The sequence below is a fragment of the Palaemon carinicauda genome, chromosome 5, assembly GCF_036898095.1.
Source record: "Palaemon carinicauda isolate YSFRI2023 chromosome 5, ASM3689809v2, whole genome shotgun sequence".
NCBI lineage: Eukaryota > Metazoa > Arthropoda > Malacostraca > Decapoda > Palaemonidae > Palaemon > Palaemon carinicauda.
In genome coordinates this window covers 99226932-99247038 of record NC_090729.1, presented here as the reverse complement: position 1 = coordinate 99247038, position 20107 = coordinate 99226932, and the positions used below count along the sequence as shown (strand labels likewise).

The window sequence follows — 20107 nt, the reverse complement described above, 5'->3', positions numbered from 1 at the left end:
ACAAGTCCTTGGATCGCAATAGGATGCCCAGAGACCCCAGCCAGACATCCAGCCACGAAGTGGCCTGCATGGCACACTTTGCGACTTTCTCCTGGCTCAAGCTCTTTGTAACCGAGAATGTCACCTGCCAGGCGGAGAGTTTCTCAAGAAAAATTCCCCTGGAAAGCTCTTCCACAGAATGGTGGAGAGGAAGAGCTAAACAAGACTACCCCATGATCTCGAAGTACCTCCTCTGTTGTACACGAGGAGGTGGGAGGAGTTTGTTACCGGCAGAGGAACGGCTGGAGGAGGCGAGTTTGGAGAGCTGGCTCTCAACCTTGTCTCTGGCGCTCTTAACCCCCTGGGACTAGGGCAGAGCCGCACTGGCCTTCTGAGGTTTCTGAGTGCCGTATACTTGGTCCAGAACCGTATCCTTGCCTTCGCGAGGGGCAGACTCCGGGTCCTCGAACCTGTTGAGTTGCCTCATCAGACTCAGGGCCTGCCAGAAGGCATGCTCCGACTCCTGCAGCTCTCCTCCTTGTGGACTGGCAGCAAAGTCTCCTGTCCCCTGCTGCTGTACTTGGGGGGGACACGTGAACATTCTCCTGGGGTCTTGCTGGCTCTGGTTGAATCCGGGATGAAGACTTAGAACGGTCTTCGAGTCCTTGGGCTCCCTCCTAGGAGGGATACAGGACTCCAGTAAAGAAGTCTGAGGGCTCCTCTCTGCTCCCACACGAGACAATTCTCCTACTCGAGGTGGGGTTCCTCCCATTGGTGCCGTGGGAGAATGTCTCACCTCGCTGGACTCTCCTGAGGACGGAAAGGCTTCGTCCACAGGAGAAGGAGAAAACGTCTGAGAGGGGGAAGGGGCCTTCCTGACGGACTTCTTGGGAGCCAGTTTAACCCTAGGAGAAGTCACCACGAAGTCCACTCATCTCCTTTTCTTCAGCGGAGACGAGGCTACCGTTGGTTTAAGGCCTAGATCAGCGAGGGCCGGCTTAACAGCCTGGACGACCGCTTTGATAACAGACCCAAACCAAGGCTGACGGCTGACAGACGCAGTGTCAGCGACTCCCGCTGGAGGGAAGGGGATCGGGCGATCCTTAGGAGTAGACACCACAGGGCCTGCCTGAAAAGAAGAAGAGTGTTGCCTAAACCTCTCTGAAGAGTCTTCCTCCTCCTGCAAGTGCGCCGCTCTTCGATTACGGGGTGGAGATCGCGACGACAATGATCTGGAAGTACGCGCTCCAGAGGACTCGCAAGGTTGCCCGCGCTGCGAAACCCGGCGGGAGTCGCGGTCGGGATGGCTCTGGCGCTCGCGCGATGGTAGAATCGCGGGTTCGCGCGCAAGCGAACGTTGGCGCACACTTGCGTGGGCACGCAGAAATGATAACGCGTGGGCGAGGGTGCGCATGTGCGCGCGGGGGAGAGGGCGCGTGGGCGAGTGGGCGCGCGGGTGCACGGGCGAGTGGGCGCGCAGGTGAAAGTGCGCGTGGGCGCCCAACTGAGGGTGCGTGCGGTTGTAAGGGTGAGCGCTGGCGGCCGGGAGAACGACGGCGCGCAGGGGAGCAATGGCGCGTTGGCGAGCGATGGCGCGTAGGGCGAGAAGGTGATCGACTGCGCACAGGCGAGTTAGCGCGTGGGCGCGTAGGAGACCTTCGGCGATCTGACGTATGGGCGCGCGGGCGCGTTGAAGAGCGCTTGTGAGCAGGCGAAAGGTCGCGCGGGAGATCGCTGGCGCGTTAGAGATTGCTGGCGCGTAGTGGCGCGGTCAGGAGATATCAGCTGGGACGCAGGACCAGAAGGTGTAGTGGCGCGCAAGGGCAAACGCTCGCGGGCTTGCACAGGAGACTTCTCGTGGGCGCGCGGGCGCGCAGAGACTCATACCGGTATAGATGAGCGTTCAGGTGAGTGCGCGCGATGGCTGGCACGTGGGCGAGATCTGCGGGCGCGCAGGGGATCGACGGCGAGGGGGCAAAGGAATAACCTCCTTGCCTGCACCCAGATCCGGAGATCGTGGGCACGCGGGCGAACGTTGGCGCGCGTGGCGCGCATCAGGACGCGCAGATGTGCGCTGGCGAGTAGGCGATCGTGGGCGCTAAGGAGAACGTGGGCGCGCAAGGCGCGCAAGGCGCGCAGCAGGAACAGGGTGCGCAGATGTGCGCTGGCGAGCAGGAGAGAGCTGGCGCACAGGAGATCCCTGACGAGCAGGAGAGCGCTGACGCGCAGGTGAGCGCTGGCGCGCAGGCGAGTGCTGGCGAGCAGGAGATCTACAGCGAGAAGACATGGCTGCAGGAGATTGCTGTCGCGTTGAGTCCGAAGGGTCCACAGCAGGAGAGCGCTTGCGCGCTACTATACGCGAGCGAGAAGGAGAACGTGGGCGCGCAGGTAAAACCTAGCACTTAAGGGACTTACTCTCAATGAGAGATAAGCCCTTATGCCCCGAAGGGACCGGTGCCCGTTGGAAAACAGGGTGCGTTGGCACCCACTCTGCATCTGCGTCCAGGAACGGAGAAGGAAGGCTAGCTGGTCTGGCAGGCGTGGGAGATCGCGAACGATCAGCCGAGAGGTTTAGCGATGCAGCTGCAACGGTCTGCTCATGTCGAGGAGGCTCCTCCGCGGGGGACGTCGAAGGCGATGAACCGAAGAGGCGCCTCCTAACTCCCTTATAAGGGGAAGGAAGGCCTCTACGGCGAAGAGCAGGCAAGCCTTACGGCGAAGACGACCTCGAGGGGCAGCAACACCATCGTCGGTCCTCCGAAGAGGAGTCTCCGTCAGTGAACTCCCCCGAGGGGGAGAATCACCCGCAGGAGAGGACGTTGGACCCAGCTCCTCCCTCGAAGTATGTTCGGAGGAGGGAACTGAGCCTTCAGCAACTTCCGCAACAACAGCAGGGGTTTGGCCCGACCCGTCGGAAGCTTCTGCCACAGCAACGTCTACAATAGACAGAGGATCTACCTCTGCTATTACCGGCGACTGTTTGACAGCTGCACCCAACTGGATCAGGTCAAACAGGGCTTCCCTGGAGGGCGAGCCCTAAAGCCCCAAGGAAGCCCAAAGCTGCAAAAGATCATTGTTAGAAACAGAGTCATCAACATAAATATCCTCCCCCGGAGGTGGAGGAGGAGGAGCTGCCTCGCTATGGGAGGCAACTCCCTCTCCCGGACGCCGGGGTTGGTCAACAAAAGAAAGGCCTACGCTACCACTCGACAGCCCCTCGCAAGAGACCGATCGAGTGGGAGCTTCGGAGGAGGTTCGGGCAACGGAAGAAGAGTCTTTGGAACCTTCCTTCTTCAAGGCAGCCCTTGAAGGAGAAAGGTCACGCTTAGATGACTTCTTACGTCGCCGGGAAAACCTCTCCCACTGGGAGGTAGACCACTCCCTGCACTCACTACAAGTTTTATCCCTATCACACCGATGACCTCTGCAGTACGGACACAAGGTGTGAGGGTCCGTCTCGACCGCCAACATGAACGTCCCACAAGGGCGGTCGGGAAGTCCAGGGCACTTCCGCATGATAGAGAGAGGCCAACTTCCAAACACGCATGCTGTAAGAAAAAGCAAAAAAATTAAGGCTGTCAAAAATGCGAGGGTGAGACAGACAGGTCTGATCATTACTCGAGCCAAAAGTGAAGTGAATCAGTTCACCGGTGTGTGAGGGGGGAGGGGTAGCTAGCTAACCCTCCCCTACCCCCTCGCTAACTAGCAAGAGGGTAGTTAACCCTCGTTAAAAATCTAATGGCTCGTCATTTCAGCTACGCCGAAAGTAATACCCCATGTAAATAGCGTGGTTTGTATTTCGGTTACGGAACAATTAAATATTTAGTATAGGATAAACCTCTGGTGATAATGTCAGCAGGATTTTCTTCTGTTTTTAAATAGTGATATAAGACAGGTAGTTTAAATATCTTAGATATTTCAACTTTAAGACCATCTGCCTCAAGTACTCTATTTCTAACCAATTTAGATTTTATTTTAGTTTCTCTGGTCAATAGCCAATTTAAAACCACTTGAGCATTAACACAAATATTAATGAATTGAAAATTTATATTATTGTAGGGATTCTAGTAAGGAAGGTAAACATTTAAAAGCTAGAATTACTCCCATTAGTTCCAAAGTGGGGACACTATGCTCATTTCTCTTATTCAGTGGAGCCAATTTAGATTTGGAGAACAAATAAGAACTTTTATCATTTTGATTAACCGCATAGGCCACAAACCCAAAGGCCTCCACAGAGCTATCACAAAAATATGAAGACCATACGAATCTAGTTCATTAAGGGACTCTCTAGGAAATTTAAGTTCAGATAACATGTCAAAATCTCTACTAATAATTTTAATTTCCTCACAAATGTCTTTAGGTAAATTTTGATCCCAACCAACATCTAATTTCCATATTTTTCTCATTAAAATTTTGCCTCTTATTGCTACAGGAAGGACTATATTCAAAGGATCAAATATTTTAGAAGTTTGTGACAATACTTTTCTGTTTGTGTCTGCTTCTGGGTCTATTTTACAAGGCGCAAGACTAAAAGAATCATTATCTACGTTGAATCTATAACCCAATGCTTTATCCTCTTCGCAAGAATGTTCGACAACTCTATTATCAGACGCCATTTCTTCTCTCAACTTTACACAATTGGAGTTCCAAGACCTTAAAACAAAGCCCCCTTGTTCCGTCCTATCATTAGCTTGCTTATACAAATTTTTCATTTCATCAATGTTATTACCAGTTATAAGAAGATTGTCTACATACAAGTTATTGGTTAATATTTCTTTACACTTATCATCACGATAACTTTCTGCGTGATGTTTCATAACAAAATTTAATATAAAAGGTGAAGAGGTGTCACCAAAATCTATTGTTTTGTAGCGATAAGATACTAATTTATTTCCCCGTTTCCAAAAGAAACAAAATCTATTTTTATCCACTTCTTTTTTTAATTTAATCATAAAAAAAGCTTGTTTAACGTCGCTCAACATTACATATTTATTAGTTCTAAAGTAAAAGAGCAATTTCAGTATTGAGCCCATTAAATCTATCCCAGGATAAGCTGCTTCACTGAGTGAAGGCAATTCCCTGTAAGTTTTTAAAGAACAGTTAAATACTGGCCTGATATTTGTGGTAACTTGCTCTTCTAATTTTATAGCTGGTCTATGTGGAATCCATACATACATATGATAGTCAGAAGGACTTACTTTAATTTCCTCGATTATACCATCCTCGAGTTGTTTATCAATAACTTCCTGGTACTTGTCAATGAGACCCTTTTTACCAAGATACTCTACTGTTCGGTCTAATACCTTAAGTGAAACAAAATGATTAGATGGGACGCTGTCAATTTTATCAGTATACCAGGGTAATTCTACATGATAGAATCCATTTTCAAAAGAGATCCCCTCTCTAAATCTGTCAATTTGTTTTTTATCAAAGGAGACCAATTATTTTTCACACGATTTTATTCCCAAGGATTCAAGATTAAAAAGGTGTTCAAGTCCATTGTCTACCTCACTGTCTTCTATTATATGCTCTAATGGATTGAAATAAGATTTTAGAGGATCCATTACTAAATTTGCCACGCTTTTTGTTTTAACATTCAGTGTTTTCTTATTAACTATAGAGTCCATAACAGCTCTACTTTCTGCCTCATCCAAGAAGTTGAACACTTTACCATCAGGAGCTACTCTATTATTTACGACTATACAAGCTCCACCCAACATTTTAGTCCAAGTTACCGAAGGTAAAAACTGAATGATATCTATTCCTATAACATGTTAACCTTCATACTTCCATGGTTTCTGTGGTCACAAAAAGTCTCATCCAATAAAGCAATATTATTTTCTTTAAATTCATTTATTATTTGATTCATGCCGGGCATTTCAAAGTTTATATTAAGCGATTTGTCAACTAATAAAGGTATGAATATTAAATTATTGTTTATATTTATTCCAGTGGACATTTGCTTGAAGCTCTTAGTTTCTTGCCCTATATGTGTGCTTACATCAAATTCCAAAGCACACAATGCCTCTACATCCTGACAAAGACCTTTAGCGGCAGATTCGGAAATATAGGACCGCTGACTGCCAGTGTCAAACAGACATCTGACTTTCCTAGCCTTTTTGCCATTTCTTAAATACAAAGTCATAGTAGGTAAAATGTGAGACGCATCAAAACTTATTTGAGCAAAACATAAGCTTACGTTAGTTTTAGTAGTTAGTTCGGCTTTATTTAAAGAAGGGCACAAAGGAGTTATGTGTACCCTCTTTCTACACAACAGACATTCAAACCTTAACTTATTTTGTTTCCCATAACATTCATTGTCTTTGTGCCCTGAACCAGCGCATCTAGTGCATAGTGAAAGCTCCCTCAGTCTGGCCACTTTATCATTATAATGATCAAAGTTGACACATTTTCCCAAAGTAAGGCCTTCAGCTGCACATAATTTACAAATTGATTTAGTTACTTTATTTGTAAATTTAGAATTTTGAATCGTACTAACACCAACCTTATTTTCTTTAAGTTTAAATGAACTGCTAGGACTAGGTTTACTAGAGGTTTTAGTGAAGGTCTTTTTCCTATTGGAAACAGTTTTAGATAAAGTTTTGATAATTTCATTATAATTAGAAAGAATGTCAGATATATTAGGATAATTGGTATTTAATTTGTGAACCAACACTCTCTTTATTGGTATAGGGAGTTTATTAAATACTATATGACTCACAAATTTATGCCCAGAGGATCCCACTTCCAATAAATCAATATTATGTGCTTTCAATTCATGCGGATAGGATTTGATTTCGTTGAGGTAAACCTTCGCCGACGAGAATTCTTTATCATACCCAGCACTTGGAGCAGCACTCAAAATGTTCTTAAAAGTCTCGTCAATAATATAACTTACGTCAAGGAATTCTTCTTTTAACATTTCAATTGCCAAGTGGTAGTTACGGTCAGAAATAGTCAAATGCTTAACTACCTTCAAGGCATAGCCCCTAAGGTACCCATGTAAATATATTTGTTTGGCAGAATCGGACAGATTTTTTTCTGGACCTAATGACATTATTAAATTGATTAAGAAATGAAATGAAAGCAATTTTATCTTTCTCCTCACCACTAAAGATTCCACATTCTAAAGGAGGGGGTTTCCCATCAGACATACTCATTCTAGACATCATTTCTAAAACTTTATCGGCAGATAGGTTGCCAGAAGCCCCACTTGACTCCCTTATGTATTCTTCATATTGGTCGAGCTCTATACTAACCTTAATGCTATATTCTGCCTGACTATCTAACTCCCCATTATAATATTGTTCATTACTGTTCATTATTTCATGTGTCTCCAAAACATTATTAATTTCCTCATCAAAGTGCTTAACCTGCTCGATCTCTTTTTCGATTACAGTTATTAGAGTCTTACAAAAGGAAGAAGTTAATCTATTATCCTATGAAGCTCCGTTAGCTTCTTTAAGTAAATAGTTATTTTCCGTTTGTGAATTCCCCGCATCCTCCTCAAGGATGATATAATATTCATAGGGTCAACAAACTCTTCCTCTTTATCAGACATGATTACTCATATAGTTATAATTAATGGATTTATTACCAATAGCCTGCAAATATTTAAAAGATAACAGCCCACCTAAAGTTATCGATGCTTACGGGTTGCCGAGTACATTATATATGAATATGAAATAAATTTTAATACATAATACATGTTACTAATTACGTCGCACTTGAGTTCCCTATTGGTTACCATTCGAAATACCGAGCGACAGTTAGACAGTTAGCCGTTTCTAAAAAATCACTTATTTCACCGAACGATGAACACATCGAATTCACCTCCGGAATATTATATCGAATACATTGACAATTTTGGAATTATCTTGGAATTTATTTTAATTTCAACCTTACTTAAATTTAATGAACAAAACAATTACTCAACAACCAAAACAACTTACATTAAAGAATAGATCCACTAATAAAACTTTGTGATATTGCCGTACATAACCCTTTTCCCTAGACATGTCCAAAGATACATACTAATGTAGACCCTTATCACAAATGTTGACGTTGCCGTGTCCCAAAATTGTCGTTGTCTTTGAGTTTGAACGCTTAGATTTGTTCAGAGTTAATTTCCTAAGAAGAATCCGGCCTTTCCACTGAGTTACTTTTATTGGAACTGTTCGTCGTGGCTGTGGTAACCTTCGAGGTAATTTACTTGTTACCTTTGACAGGTACATATTACGCACGCGCGAACTTAAGGCCTATTAGGCAATTACTAGGCTAATTCAAGTCATTTAATTCACAAGTTTAAAATTCAGGCATTGGTTGGCGACACTGAAACGAGAAAAATCGGAAAACTAAAACCAAAAATAATGATATGCAATGTGTACAATGCTGAAAATGATGTAGTAAATGCTTTGATTCAAAGAAATCGTTTCCTGGACCAAATCCAAAGCATTTACTACATCATTTTCAGCAAAACCTCTCGGCTGATCGTTCGCGATCTCCCACGCCTGCCAGACCAGCTAGCCTTCCTTCTCCGTTCCTGGACGCAGATGCAGAGTGGGTGCCAACGCACCCTGTTTTCCAACGGGCACCGGTCCCTTCGGGGCATAAGGGCTTATCTCTCATTGAGAGTAAGTCCCTTAAGTGCTAGGTTTTACCTGCGCGCCCACGTTCTCCTGTTCGCTCGCGTATAGTAGCGCGCAAGCGCTCTCCTGCTGTGGACCCTTCGGACTCAACGCGACAGCAATCTCCTGCAGCCATGTCTTCTCGCTGTAGATCTCCTGCTCGCCAGCACTCGCCTGCGCGCCAGCGCTCACCTGCGCGTCAGCGCTCTCCTGCTCGTCAGGGATCTCCTGTGCGCCAGCTCTCTCCTGCTCGCCAGCGCACATCTGCGCACCCTGTTCCTGCTGCGCGCCTTGCGCGCCTTGCGCGCCCACGTTCTCCTTAGCGCCCACGATCGCCTACTCGCCAGCGCACATCTGCGCGTCCTGATGCGCGCCACGCGCGCCAACGTTCGCCCGCGTGCCCACGATCTCCGGATCTGGGTGCAGGCAAGGAGGTTATTCCTTTGCCCCCTCGCCGTCGATCCCCTGCGCGCCCGCAGATCTCGCCCACGTGCCAGCCATCGCGCGCACTCACCTGAACGCTCATCTATACCGGTATGAGTCTCTGCGCGCCCGCGCGCCCACGAGAAGTCTCCTGTGCAAGCCCGCGAGCGTTTGCCCTTGCGCGCCACTACACCTTCTGGTCCTGCGTCCCAGCTGATATCTCCTGACCGCGCCACTACGCGCCAGCAATCTCTAACGCGCCAGCGATCTCCCGCGCGACCTTTCGCCTGCTCACAAGCGCTCTTCAACGCGCCCGCGCGCCCATACGTCAGATCGCCGAAGGTCTCCTACGTGCCCACGCGCTAACTCGCCTGTGCGCAGTCGATCACCTTCTCGCCCTACGCGCCATCGCTCGCCAACGCGCCATTGCTCCCCTGCGCGCCGTCGTTCTCCCGGCCGCCAGCGCTCACCCTTACAACCGCACGCACCCTCAGTTGGGCGCCCACGCGCACTTTCACCTGCGCGCCCACTCACCCGTGCACCCGCGCGCCCACTCGCCCACGCGCCCTCTCGCCCGCGCGCACATGCGCACCCTCGCCCACGCGTTATCATTTCTGCGTGCCCACGCAAGTGTGCGCCAACGTTCGCTTGCGCGCGAACCCGCGATTCTACCATCGCGCGAGCGCCAGAGCCATCCCGACCGCGACTCCCGCCGGGTTTCGCAGCGCGGGCAACCTTGCGAGTCCTCTGGAGCGCGTACTTCCAGATCATTGTCGTCGCGATCTCCACCCCGTAATCGAAGAGCGGCGCACTTGCAGGAGGAGGAAGAATCTTCAGAGAGGTTTAGGCAACACTCTTCTTCTTTTCAGGCAGGCCCTGTGGTGTCTACTCCTAAGGATCGCCCGATCCCCTTCCCTCCAGCGGGAGTCGCTGACACTGCGTCTGTCAGCCGTCAGCCTTGGTTTGGGTCTGTTATCAAAGCGGTCGTCCAGGCTGTTAAGCCGGCCCTCGCTGATCTAGGCCTTAAACCAACGGTAGCCTCGTCTCCGCTGAAGAGAAGGAGAGGAGTGGACTTCGTGGTGACTTCTCCTAGGGTTAAACTGGCTCCCAAGAAGTCCGTCAGGAAGGCCCCTTCCCCCTCTCAGACGTTTTCTCCTTCTCCTGTGGACGAAGCCTTTCCGTCCTCAGGAGAGTCCAGCGAGGTGAGACATTCTCCCACGGCACCAATGGGAGGAACCCCACCTCGAGTAGGAGAATCGTCTCGTGTGGGAGCAGAGAGGAGCCCTCAGACTTCTTTACTGGAGTCCTGTATCCCTCCTAGGAGGGAGCCCAAGGACTCGAAGACCGTTCCTAAGTCTTCATCCCGGATTCAACCAGAGCCAGCAAGACCCCAGGAGAATGTTCACGTGTCCCCCCCAAGTACAGCAGCAGGGGACAGGAGACTTTGCTGCCAGTCCACAAGGAGGAGAGCTGCAGGAGTCGGAGCATGCCTTCTGGCAGGCCCTGAGTCTGATGAGGCAACTCAACAGGTTCGAGGACCCGGAGACTGCCCCTCGCGAAGGCAAGGATACGGTTCTGGACCAAGTATACGGCACTCAGAAACCTCAGAAGGCCAGTGCGGCTCTGCCCTAGTCCCAGGGGGTTAAGAGCGCCAGAGACAAGGTTGAGAGCCAGCTCTCCAAACTCGCCTCCTCCAGCCATTCCTCTGCCGGTAAGAAACTCCTCCCACCTCCTCGTGTACAACAGAGGAGGTACTTCGAGATCATGGGGGAGTCTTGTTTAGCTCTTCCTCTCCACCATTCTGTGGAAGAGCTTTCCAGGGGAATTTTTCTTGAGAAACTCTCCGCCCGGCAGGTGACATTCTCGGTTACAAAGAGCTTGAGCCAGGAGAAAGTCGCAAAGTGTGCCATGCAGGCCACTTCGTGGCTGGATGTCTGGCTGGGGTCTCTGGGCATCCTATTGCGATCCAAGGACTTGTCCAAGGAGAGCACCAGGAAGGCCATGGAGACTTTTCTCCTCTCAGGCACGCGCACCATCGAGTTTCTAGCTCACCAAGTTTCGAACTTGTGGGCAAACTCAATCTTGAAGTGTCGTGATGCGGTGACCGAGAGGTTCCATGCGAAGGTCCCAGCCGTGGATGTCTGCAGGCTCAGACACTCTTCCATCCTTGGAAAGAGCCTGTTTAAGCCCAAAGATGTGGAACGGACAGCTGAGAGGTGGAGGAAATCGAATCACGATTCTCTCCTCCAAAGGGCTCTTACATCCAGACCCTACAAGCCTCCAGCACCTCAACAACAACAGCCTCATCAGTCTAGGACATCGAAACCGGCTCCGGCAGCAAAGGCAAAGGTGTCCAAACAGCAGCCCTTTCCTGTCAAGGACAGGAAGGGCGGAAAGTCCTCCAGGGGAGGCAAGAATCCTAGAGGGAGTGGCCGAGGCCGCAAACGCTAGGATTGGCAATCCCCCTGCGTGTCCACCAGTGGGGGGATGCCTGCAGAGTTGCACGTTCAGGTGGCAGCAACTCGGGGCCGATTCCTGGATGATCTCCGTGATCAGCCAAGGATATCGCATCCCGTTCATAACATCCCCTGACAGCGAATCCAGTGTCGTTGAGCTCCGATGCCATGGGATCGGCAAAGGGGCTAGCCCTTCGGGCAGAAGTCGAGACCATGCTCAAGAAGGAGGCTCTCGAAGAGGTCGACGACGGCTCCCCAGGCTTCTTCAGTCGACTCTTTCTTGTAAAGAAGGCGTCTGGAGGCTGGAGACAGCAGAGACGGTCAGACTTGCGGTGAGACCGCAAGACTTCATGTGCAAACTGGATTTAAAGGACGCGTACTTCCAGATCCCAATCCATCCGTCTTCCAGGAAGTACTTGAGATTCAGCCTAGACAACAAGATCTACCAGTTCAAGGTGCTGTGTTTCGGTCTCTCCACAGCACCACAGGTGTTCACCAGAGTGTTCACCCTGATATCTTCATGGGCACACAGGATCGGCATCCGTCTCCTTCGCTATCTGGACGACTGGCTGATCCTGGCAGACTCGGAGTCGACCCTTTTCGACACCGAGACAAGCTTCTGGGACTTTGCCAAGATCTAGGGATCATGGTAAATCTCGAGAAGTCTTCTCTGCTTCCATCTCAATGACTGGTATATCTAGGCATGATATTGGACACCAATCTCCACAAAGCCTTTCCATCAGACGACAGGAAATCAAGGCTGAGGAGGGTCGCAGAGCCTTTCCTCAGACGGGAAGAGCTTCCAGCCCAATCTTGGTTACATCTCCTAGGTCACCTGTCCTCCCTGGCCCGTCTAGTTCCAGGATGAGATCCCTGCAATGGCGGCTCAAGTCCCGGTGGAATCAAGGCTACGATTCCCCGGACATTCTGGTCCCTATGGGGCCCGCGGAACGGACGGACCTGCAGTGGTGGTTGACCGATGAAAACCTTCGAAAGGGAGTGGATTTTCTCGTCCTCCCCCCGGATTCGACGCGTCAAAAGAAGGGTGGGGGCCCCACGTTCTGAACCACAGGATCTCAGGCCTATGGTCAGAATCAGAAAATCTGCTAGAAATGAAGGCCGTATATCTGGCCCTTCAACAGTTCCAACAGACCCTGGCGGGCCACTCTGTGGTGGTGATGAGCGACAACACCACAGTAGTGGCTTATATCAACAAGCAGGGAGGTACCTTTTCACAACAGCTATCCCATCTTACAGTAGAGATTCTGAGATGGGCCGAAGTCCACTCGATACCACTATCAGCTCGCTTCATTCCGGGCAAAAGGAATGTGCTCGCCGACAGTCTGAGCAGAGCTTCGCAGATAGTGAGTACCGAGTGGTCTTTGGGTCCTCTAGTAGCCAACAAAGTCCTGACTTTGTGGGGTTCCCCGACAGTGGACTTGTTCGCGACAGCCTTGAACTTCAAGCTGCCGCTGTACTGCTCCCCAGTCCCGGACCCCAAGGCATTCTGGCAAGATGCCTTCCAACAACGGTGGGACAACACCGACGTCTACGCCTTCCCACCGTTCTGTCTGATGAGAGGGGTGCTCAACAAGACCAGACTATCGGTCAACCTGTCAATGACCTTGATAGCTCCGCTATGGCATCATGCAGAGTGGTTCCCGGACCTTCTGCAGCTCCTGACGGAACTCCCGAGTGAACTCCCCCCACGACACGAGCTACTCAGGCAACCACACGGCAACATCTTCCACAAAGCCGTAGCATCGCTTCGGCTTCACGCCTGGAGACTATCCTGCATCTCCTCACAGAGAGAGGCTTTTCGCAACAAGTTGCGGAGAGGATGTCTCGACACCTGCGAAAGTCCTCTGCAGGGTCTACCAGGCGAAGTGGAGAGTTTTCTGTGGTTGGTGTTGTGGAAGGGGTATCTCTCCCCTCGATGCCACTATTCCAGCAATAGCGGAGTTTCTTGTATATTTGCGGGAGGAAATGCGCCTTTCGGTCTCGGCGGTAAAAGGCTATCGCTCAGCCTTAAGCCTGGCCTTCAGGCTGAAAGGAGTGGACATTTCTTCCTCGCTGGAACTTTCTTTGCTCATACGAAGCTACGAACTTACCTGCCCTCAGTCGGAAGTGAGACCTCCTCCATGGAACGTGGTTCGGGTTCTCAGGGCTCTTAAGAGACCTCCGTTTGAACCATTACGCCAGGCTTCTGATCGCCACCGGACTTGGAAGATGGTGTTCCTGCTCGCTCTGGTTTCAGCCAAGCGTGTCAGTGAACTTCATGGTCTCTCGTACGACATCGCCCATTCAAGGGGATGGGGGGAGGTAACGTTCAGGTTCGTCCCTGAGTTTGTTGCTAAGACTCAAAATCCAGGAGTTCCCGACCCACGGTTCGACTCCTTCCAGATTTCGAATCTTCGTTCTGTAACAGATGACCCAGACCATCTCCTACTATGCCCAGTAAGGAGTCTGAGGCGTTATCCTAAAAGAACAGCTGCAGTTCGTCCTCGCATGCAAGCCCTGTTTGTGAGCACAGGAAGGACGAAGAAGAGGGTCACCAAGAATACCATCTCGGCTTGGATTCGAAGGGTCATCCATCATGCCCTGAATCCAGACCCTCCTCCGTCACGTCGCCCTAGAGCACACGATGTCAGAGGCATCGCTACGTCCCTGGCATTCAAGAGAAACTTCTCTGTGACGCAGGTGCTACAAGCTGGGTTCTGGAAGCGTCAAACGACCTTCACAGCCCACTACCTGCAGGACGTGACCCACAGGAGCCTCGATACGTTCTCTATCGGCTCTGTGGTGGCTGCACAACAGCTGGTCTAACCTCAGGCTCCTTAATGGACAGGTAGCAGAAGGTTGAGGGCATTGTTACCCGGTTTTAGACTGCATGAATGAAAAAGTATGTCTGGCCCTTACTCTTTTCTTCATCCTCCCCTCTCTTGGGGAAAGCAGCATCCTGGGTTCTCTGCATAGCTGACCTCAAGCCACTGCAGGTAAACCATGCTTCCTTGTGTTCCTAGTATTAATATAATACTGTCGCGTCCCCCATACCGTGACGAGGTGGTATTGGGAACGTCCTAACCTAGAATTCCATCTAAAGGACTTCAGGTCAACTTCCTAGGACGAGTCACACTTCATTCCTTCACACACAAGCTTATGTAGGCCGAACGTTCTTTGCGGAGCAAGGAATTTGCGAGGTGCAGGGACTCCTTTTCTCGAGTGCTGCTCACTCGGATTCTGAGTCCCCGGGCAAAAGCCAAAGCCTGTAAGGCTGGGACTTTCCACCCTACCTAAGGGTTAAGTCACCCCATGTAAATAGCATGGTTTGTATTTCGGTTACGGAACAAATGACAAATTCGGAGATAATTTGTATTTTTCCTAACCATACAAACCTTAGCTATTTACACATATTTGCCCGCCAGCCCTTTCCCCTGTGAAGTCCTACCTCTAAGCTAAGTGAATCAGTTCACCGGTGTGTGAGGGGGGAGGTGTAGCTAGCTACCCCTCCCCTAACCCCTCGCTGACTAGCGAGAGGGTAGTTAATCTTCGTTAAAAATTTAATGGCTCGTCATTTCAGCTGCGCCGAAAGTAATACCCCATGTAAATAGCTAAGGTTTGTATGGTTAAGAAAAATACAAATTATCTCCGAATTTATCATGTAAATCAACTTATTGGCTAGAAGGTCCAGAATGGTTGAGTAATGATTTTGACAAGTGGCCTTTTTACCCTTTATTGAGCATATCACCTTACTATAAGCATCAAATAAGTACAGTATCCACTATGCAAATAAATAAAGTAAACGCTGGTATTCTCAATATAAATAAAATGTCAAATTATGAACAATTGTTAAGAATTACCAGTTACTTGCTCAAATTTTGTAGTAGATTAAAGGGTGGTAATCCTAAAAAGAAAGCCTTAGAGTATTGGGTGAAAATTGCACAGAAAAAATACTTTTCTGTAGAATTGGATTTTTTACAAAGCAGTGCCAACATTACTAATAATATACCTCCTCTAGTGTCCAATTAAAATTTATTTTTAGATTCAAAGGGTATAATTAGGTCTATGGGAAGAATGTCTAAGTGTTTGTACTTTGACTTTGATGTTCATAACCCAGTATTGCTTCCTAAAGAGCATAGGCTCACCTCATTGTTAATAAAGCATTGTCATTTGAAGGTACAGCATTTAGGAATAGGCACTACATTGAACTACCTTAGGGAACAGGGATTTTGGATTCCCAAGGGTAGGTCAGCAGTAAAGACTGAGCTGAGTAGTTGTAATATATGTAGGAAATCTAATGCCTTAGCTTACAGATACCCGAAGTTTACAGATATGCCTAAACACCACATGAATTTAGTCAAGCCTTTTCAGCATGTAGGTATTGATTTCACCGGACACCTTTGGGTTAGGGATGAGTTGAGGGGTAAGACCACAAAAATTTTCATATTAGTTTTCACTTGTCTTAACGTGCGTGCTGTGCACTTTTGAATTGTTACAAGACATGTCCACTAAAAATTTTGTTCTTGCTTTCCAAAGATTTAGTAATATGTACACAATACCACAATACCTGTACAGTGACAACGCTAAGTCTTTTCTCAAGGGTGGAAGTATCCTTGAAAGGTCTTTGGAGTCTCAGGAATTTCAATCTGAACTAAGTAAATGTAATATCAAACACATTAAAATACCTTTATATTCAGCATGGGTTGGTTCTGCTTGGGAGAGATTGATTAGAGTATTAAAGAATTGTCTTTATAAAGTAATAGGAAGGTCTAAATTAACTTACTTTGAATAATTAACTACCATTTCTAATATTCAATTAGCGATAAATTTCAGGCCTTTAACATATAGTTCAAGCTCAGAAAATTTAGAGTTATAACTCCAAATTCCATTATCAAATTGCATGGTAATTCATCACTCATTTTGAGAAAAGATGATAGTGATGTTTGGTTGGACGATTCTAGTCAACCTTCTTTAGAGAAAATTGTAGAAATACAGGAAGAAATTATTGAAAATTTTAAGAAATTGTGGTTTGAAAATTATCTCTTAAGCCTGAGAGAACATAGTAGAAATTTGTACCAAAGTAAGTGGGAAAATAGAATTAAAGTTGGTGACATTGTCCTAATTAAAGCAATTAATAAGCCCGGACCATTTTGGATGATGGGTAAGGTATTAGAATTAATATCAGGATTTAACAATAATATTAGATCAGGGAAACTAAAGCAAGGTAATGGTGCTATAGAATATCATTCTATTTGTAATCTTTATCCTGAGGAACTGTCAGTGACACATGCCATAAGAGAAAGGCCAACCAGAGACAATTCAATGGAAATTGAGGTAGAAACAGGCAGTATAAATAAACCTGAATCTATTCACGTTGAACAAGGCGAAAGGTCTGTAAGACCCAAGAGAAAGGCTACCGAAAGATTTGAAAGAATGCTAAATGAAAATTTAGATAATTTGTAAATACTGCTTTTCAGTATATTATTTACTATAATTACTATTAATTAAGTTTTAATTTTGACTGAAATGCTACACACTCGAAACTTTTTCAGTGTGAGGATATACTTTATTAAATGCTTTATTCTTTAACTTTAAACAAGGATTAAGGGCATTGCAAATAATTTTTAGGTAATTAGTAAATAAAACTAAATACGTAAATAAAAAGTGAAATTAGGAGATAGCCTATAGTAAACTAAGCTAAGTTAAAATTGGCGTAAATATATGAATAAAATGCAACACTTAAAATAAAGTGAAGACTTAAGTTAAAATGTTACACTTAAAATAAAGTGAAGACAAGTTAAAATGCTACACTTTTAGTAACGTGAGGATAGTACTAAAGTAACTTAGCCATACTTCTTATTTAGCGTTGTTGGAAATAATTGTTTAACACAGTAGCCAGATTTAAGGCGATCTTAATAAATAATGTATGGTTAATGAAGATATTCATTGCAATTCTATAATGGCAACCCTTTGTGGGGAGTGTGTTAGAAACCAAAAATAAATCATAGAGGTACGAGTTGCAAAAGAAATGGGAAACAAAACTGTTTTCGGTTCCTTATAAGGAATACAGTTAACGTTAAATTAATTATTTCAATCAGAAAGGATTGATATTTGTGTCCGACTATGGGGAATAGCCGTTCGGTCGTTAGCTTGACTCGAAGCTTTACCTATTTTTCTTAATAAATTAAAAGTGAATAACTTAATGCTACTTAGTATAGTAACTATTAGTGTTAATGATAAGTAAAATGAATAATAAAATTAAACTTATGAATTAAATGACTTGAATTAGCCTAGTAATTGCCTAATAGGCCTTAAGTTCGCGCGTGCGTAATATGTACCTGTCAAAGGTAACAAGTAAATTACCTCGAAGGTTACCACAGCCACGACGAACAGTTCCAATAAAAGTAACTCAGTGGAAAGGCCGGATTCTTCTTAGGAAATTAACTCTGAACAAATCTAAGCGTTCAAACTCAAAGACAACGACAATTTTGGGACACGGCAACGTCAACATTTGTGATAAGGGTCTACATTAGTATGTATCTTTGGACATGTCTAGGGAAAAGGGTTATGTACGGCAATATCACAAAGTTTTATTAGTGGATCTATTCTTTAATGTAAGTTGTTTTGGTTGTTGAGTAATAGTTTTGTTTATTAAATATAAGTAAGGTTGAAATCAAAATAAATTTCTAGACTACCTCATATTACATTATTATTAATGTTTTTTAGAAATATTTTTTAAAACATTAAGAGTTGCCAATACTTCTGCTGACCCATTGCTTCCTCGTGTGCAAGCTCATGGAATTGATAATATTGATGAGAGCCATAATGCCAACAACAACGGAGACCGCCACCAAGACAATCGGAGAAAATCCGTAATAGAGGACAAAATATCCAGTTACCCAGTGACTAGCTATTTTAACACAAGACTGTTCACTCGTAAGAAAACTGCCATTTCTTTTTAATCTGATGTTTTAGCCTCAGCAACTACTTTGGTTTAATTACTTTTATCCTGTAATTATCATTTGCTTTTATTTCAACTTTTAAACATTGTAAAACTTTTTTATTCCTCAGCTGAAGAGGCACTTTGAAAAAAGAGTGAGAAAAAGCTCCTGCTATTTTTATATATACAACGCATATAATTGTGGATTTTGATATCCAATATCCTCGATACATATGAAAGATGCTCATTGCTACTTCACCTGAAACCTTTGGGGGGTTTTCATTATTTTTCTGTGTAAACAGAGGGTAGGATTATGATATTTATGAACATTAGGGTTAGGCAGTTTTCTTTGACTTTGCTTGGGCACATTCCTTTTCGGACTCTCATAGCCTTTGAACTTTGTTCTTACCTGACGTATTTGAGAGTTTTTCATTCTAGTACTCATAGAATTACCTATTTTGATACGTTGCCTATTTGATGCTTCTAAAGAGTTATCACTAGAGAAGGTAATAATTATAGCCCCCCTATAATTATTACCTTCTCTAGTGATAACTCTTTGCTTGCAGTAATTTTTTCTTAGCTACTGTGAGGTGCAGTGGGCTATCACTTGGTCAATTATGATATTTTCTAATTTCAGAAAATCACATGTAGTAGCTAAATTCTTTAGTCTAGTTATACATGCATCTAAACTTTCACCAGATTTTTTATGTGTCAGGTGTGAATTGATACCTTTCAAAGAATCTATTGACAAGTGGAGCAGAAGTATGAGGTAAGGGCCTTAATTACAGCTTCAATTGTGTCTTTCGCTGTTTGCAGGGTGGGTCTTAAAATCCTAACAAACTTCTCTGTCCGCATTATGCAGTAACTATGCTTTCATCTGTACATCTTTAAAATTACCCAATGCTTCCAAACAAATCTTGAAAACCTCAACATAATTCTTCTATCTTGTAGCAACAGAATTTGGATGTTTTGCAATGCTGAATCACTCGGGCGTTCAGTATCTAGCAATTCCCACTTACGTTGTGCTTGGCTAATAGAATTTTGATGCCAAAGTCTCCTAAATTAGGATAAATGCATTTTTATGTCTCTCTGTGGGTTAGTTTAGGTTTTCCCTGTTTTGTTAAGCACTTTGTCTCTTCACATACACAATGCATACCGTTTTACTCTTTTACCTTTAAAACTTTACAGCGTGTCTGTGATATTATATTTATCACACTCCAGCGATGTTGTTCCTTAAGCATACACTCTTGTTCTTCTTGCCCATTCCTGTGCTTCAGATTCCTCTCGTCACTACTTCGTTGTGCGGTATTAGTGTGATGTTTTAAATCTCATCCTATTATTATTATTATTACTATTATTAGCTAAGATATATTCCTAGATGAAAAAGCAGGACGCTATAAGCCCAAGGGCTCCAACAGGGATAAATAGCCCAGTGAGGAAATGAAATAAGCAAATAAATAAACTATATGAGAACTAATGAACAATTAAGATAAGATATTTTAAGAACAGCAACAACATTAAAATATATCTTAAATATATAAACTATAAAAAGAGACGTATGTTAGCCTGTTCAACATAAAAAAACATCTGCAGCAACTTTGAACTTTTGAAGTTCCACTGATCCAACAACTTGGTCACAGCTGGAATAAAACTTCTAGAATACTGTGTTGTATTGAGCCTCA

General features: G+C 45.7%; 2 protein-coding genes across 2 annotated transcripts; one reads left to right on the top strand and one right to left on the bottom strand.

The window, feature by feature from the left end:
• Positions 1–5743: 5743 nt before the first annotated feature.
• On the bottom strand, positions 5744–7301 carry LOC137641042 (uncharacterized). The gene is made up of 2 exons (XM_068373491.1): positions 7136–7301; positions 5744–7026 (listed from the first exon to the last, which is right to left on the bottom strand). The coding sequence occupies exons 1-2, from the start codon at positions 7299–7301 to the stop codon at positions 5744–5746; spliced, it is 1449 nt and encodes a 482-aa protein (XP_068229592.1).
• An 8012-nt stretch (positions 7302–15313) lies between these two features.
• On the top strand, positions 15314–16948 carry LOC137641041 (uncharacterized). The gene is made up of 3 exons (XM_068373490.1): positions 15314–15415; positions 15662–15859; positions 16334–16948. The coding sequence occupies exons 1-3, from the start codon at positions 15314–15316 to the stop codon at positions 16946–16948; spliced, it is 915 nt and encodes a 304-aa protein (XP_068229591.1).
• The last annotated feature ends 3159 nt before the right edge of the window (positions 16949–20107 follow it).

Coding starts and splice junctions, on each gene's coding strand:
- LOC137641042 (XM_068373491.1), bottom strand. CDS start 7,301: ATGAACAGTAATGAACAATATTATAATGGGGAGTTAGATAGTCAGGCA. Junction 7,027..7,135: donor AGAAATGATGTCTAGAATGA/GTATGTCTGATG, acceptor TAATGTCATTAG/GTCCAGAAAAAAATCTGTCC.
- LOC137641041 (XM_068373490.1), top strand. CDS start 15,314: ATGTCAAATTATGAACAATTGTTAAGAATTACCAGTTACTTGCTCAAA. Junction 15,416..15,661: donor AGAAAGCCTTAGAGTATTGG/GTGAAAATTGCA, acceptor TGTCATTTGAAG/GTACAGCATTTAGGAATAGG. Junction 15,860..16,333: donor TAGTCAAGCCTTTTCAGCAT/GTAGGTATTGAT, acceptor TTTAACATATAG/TTCAAGCTCAGAAAATTTAG.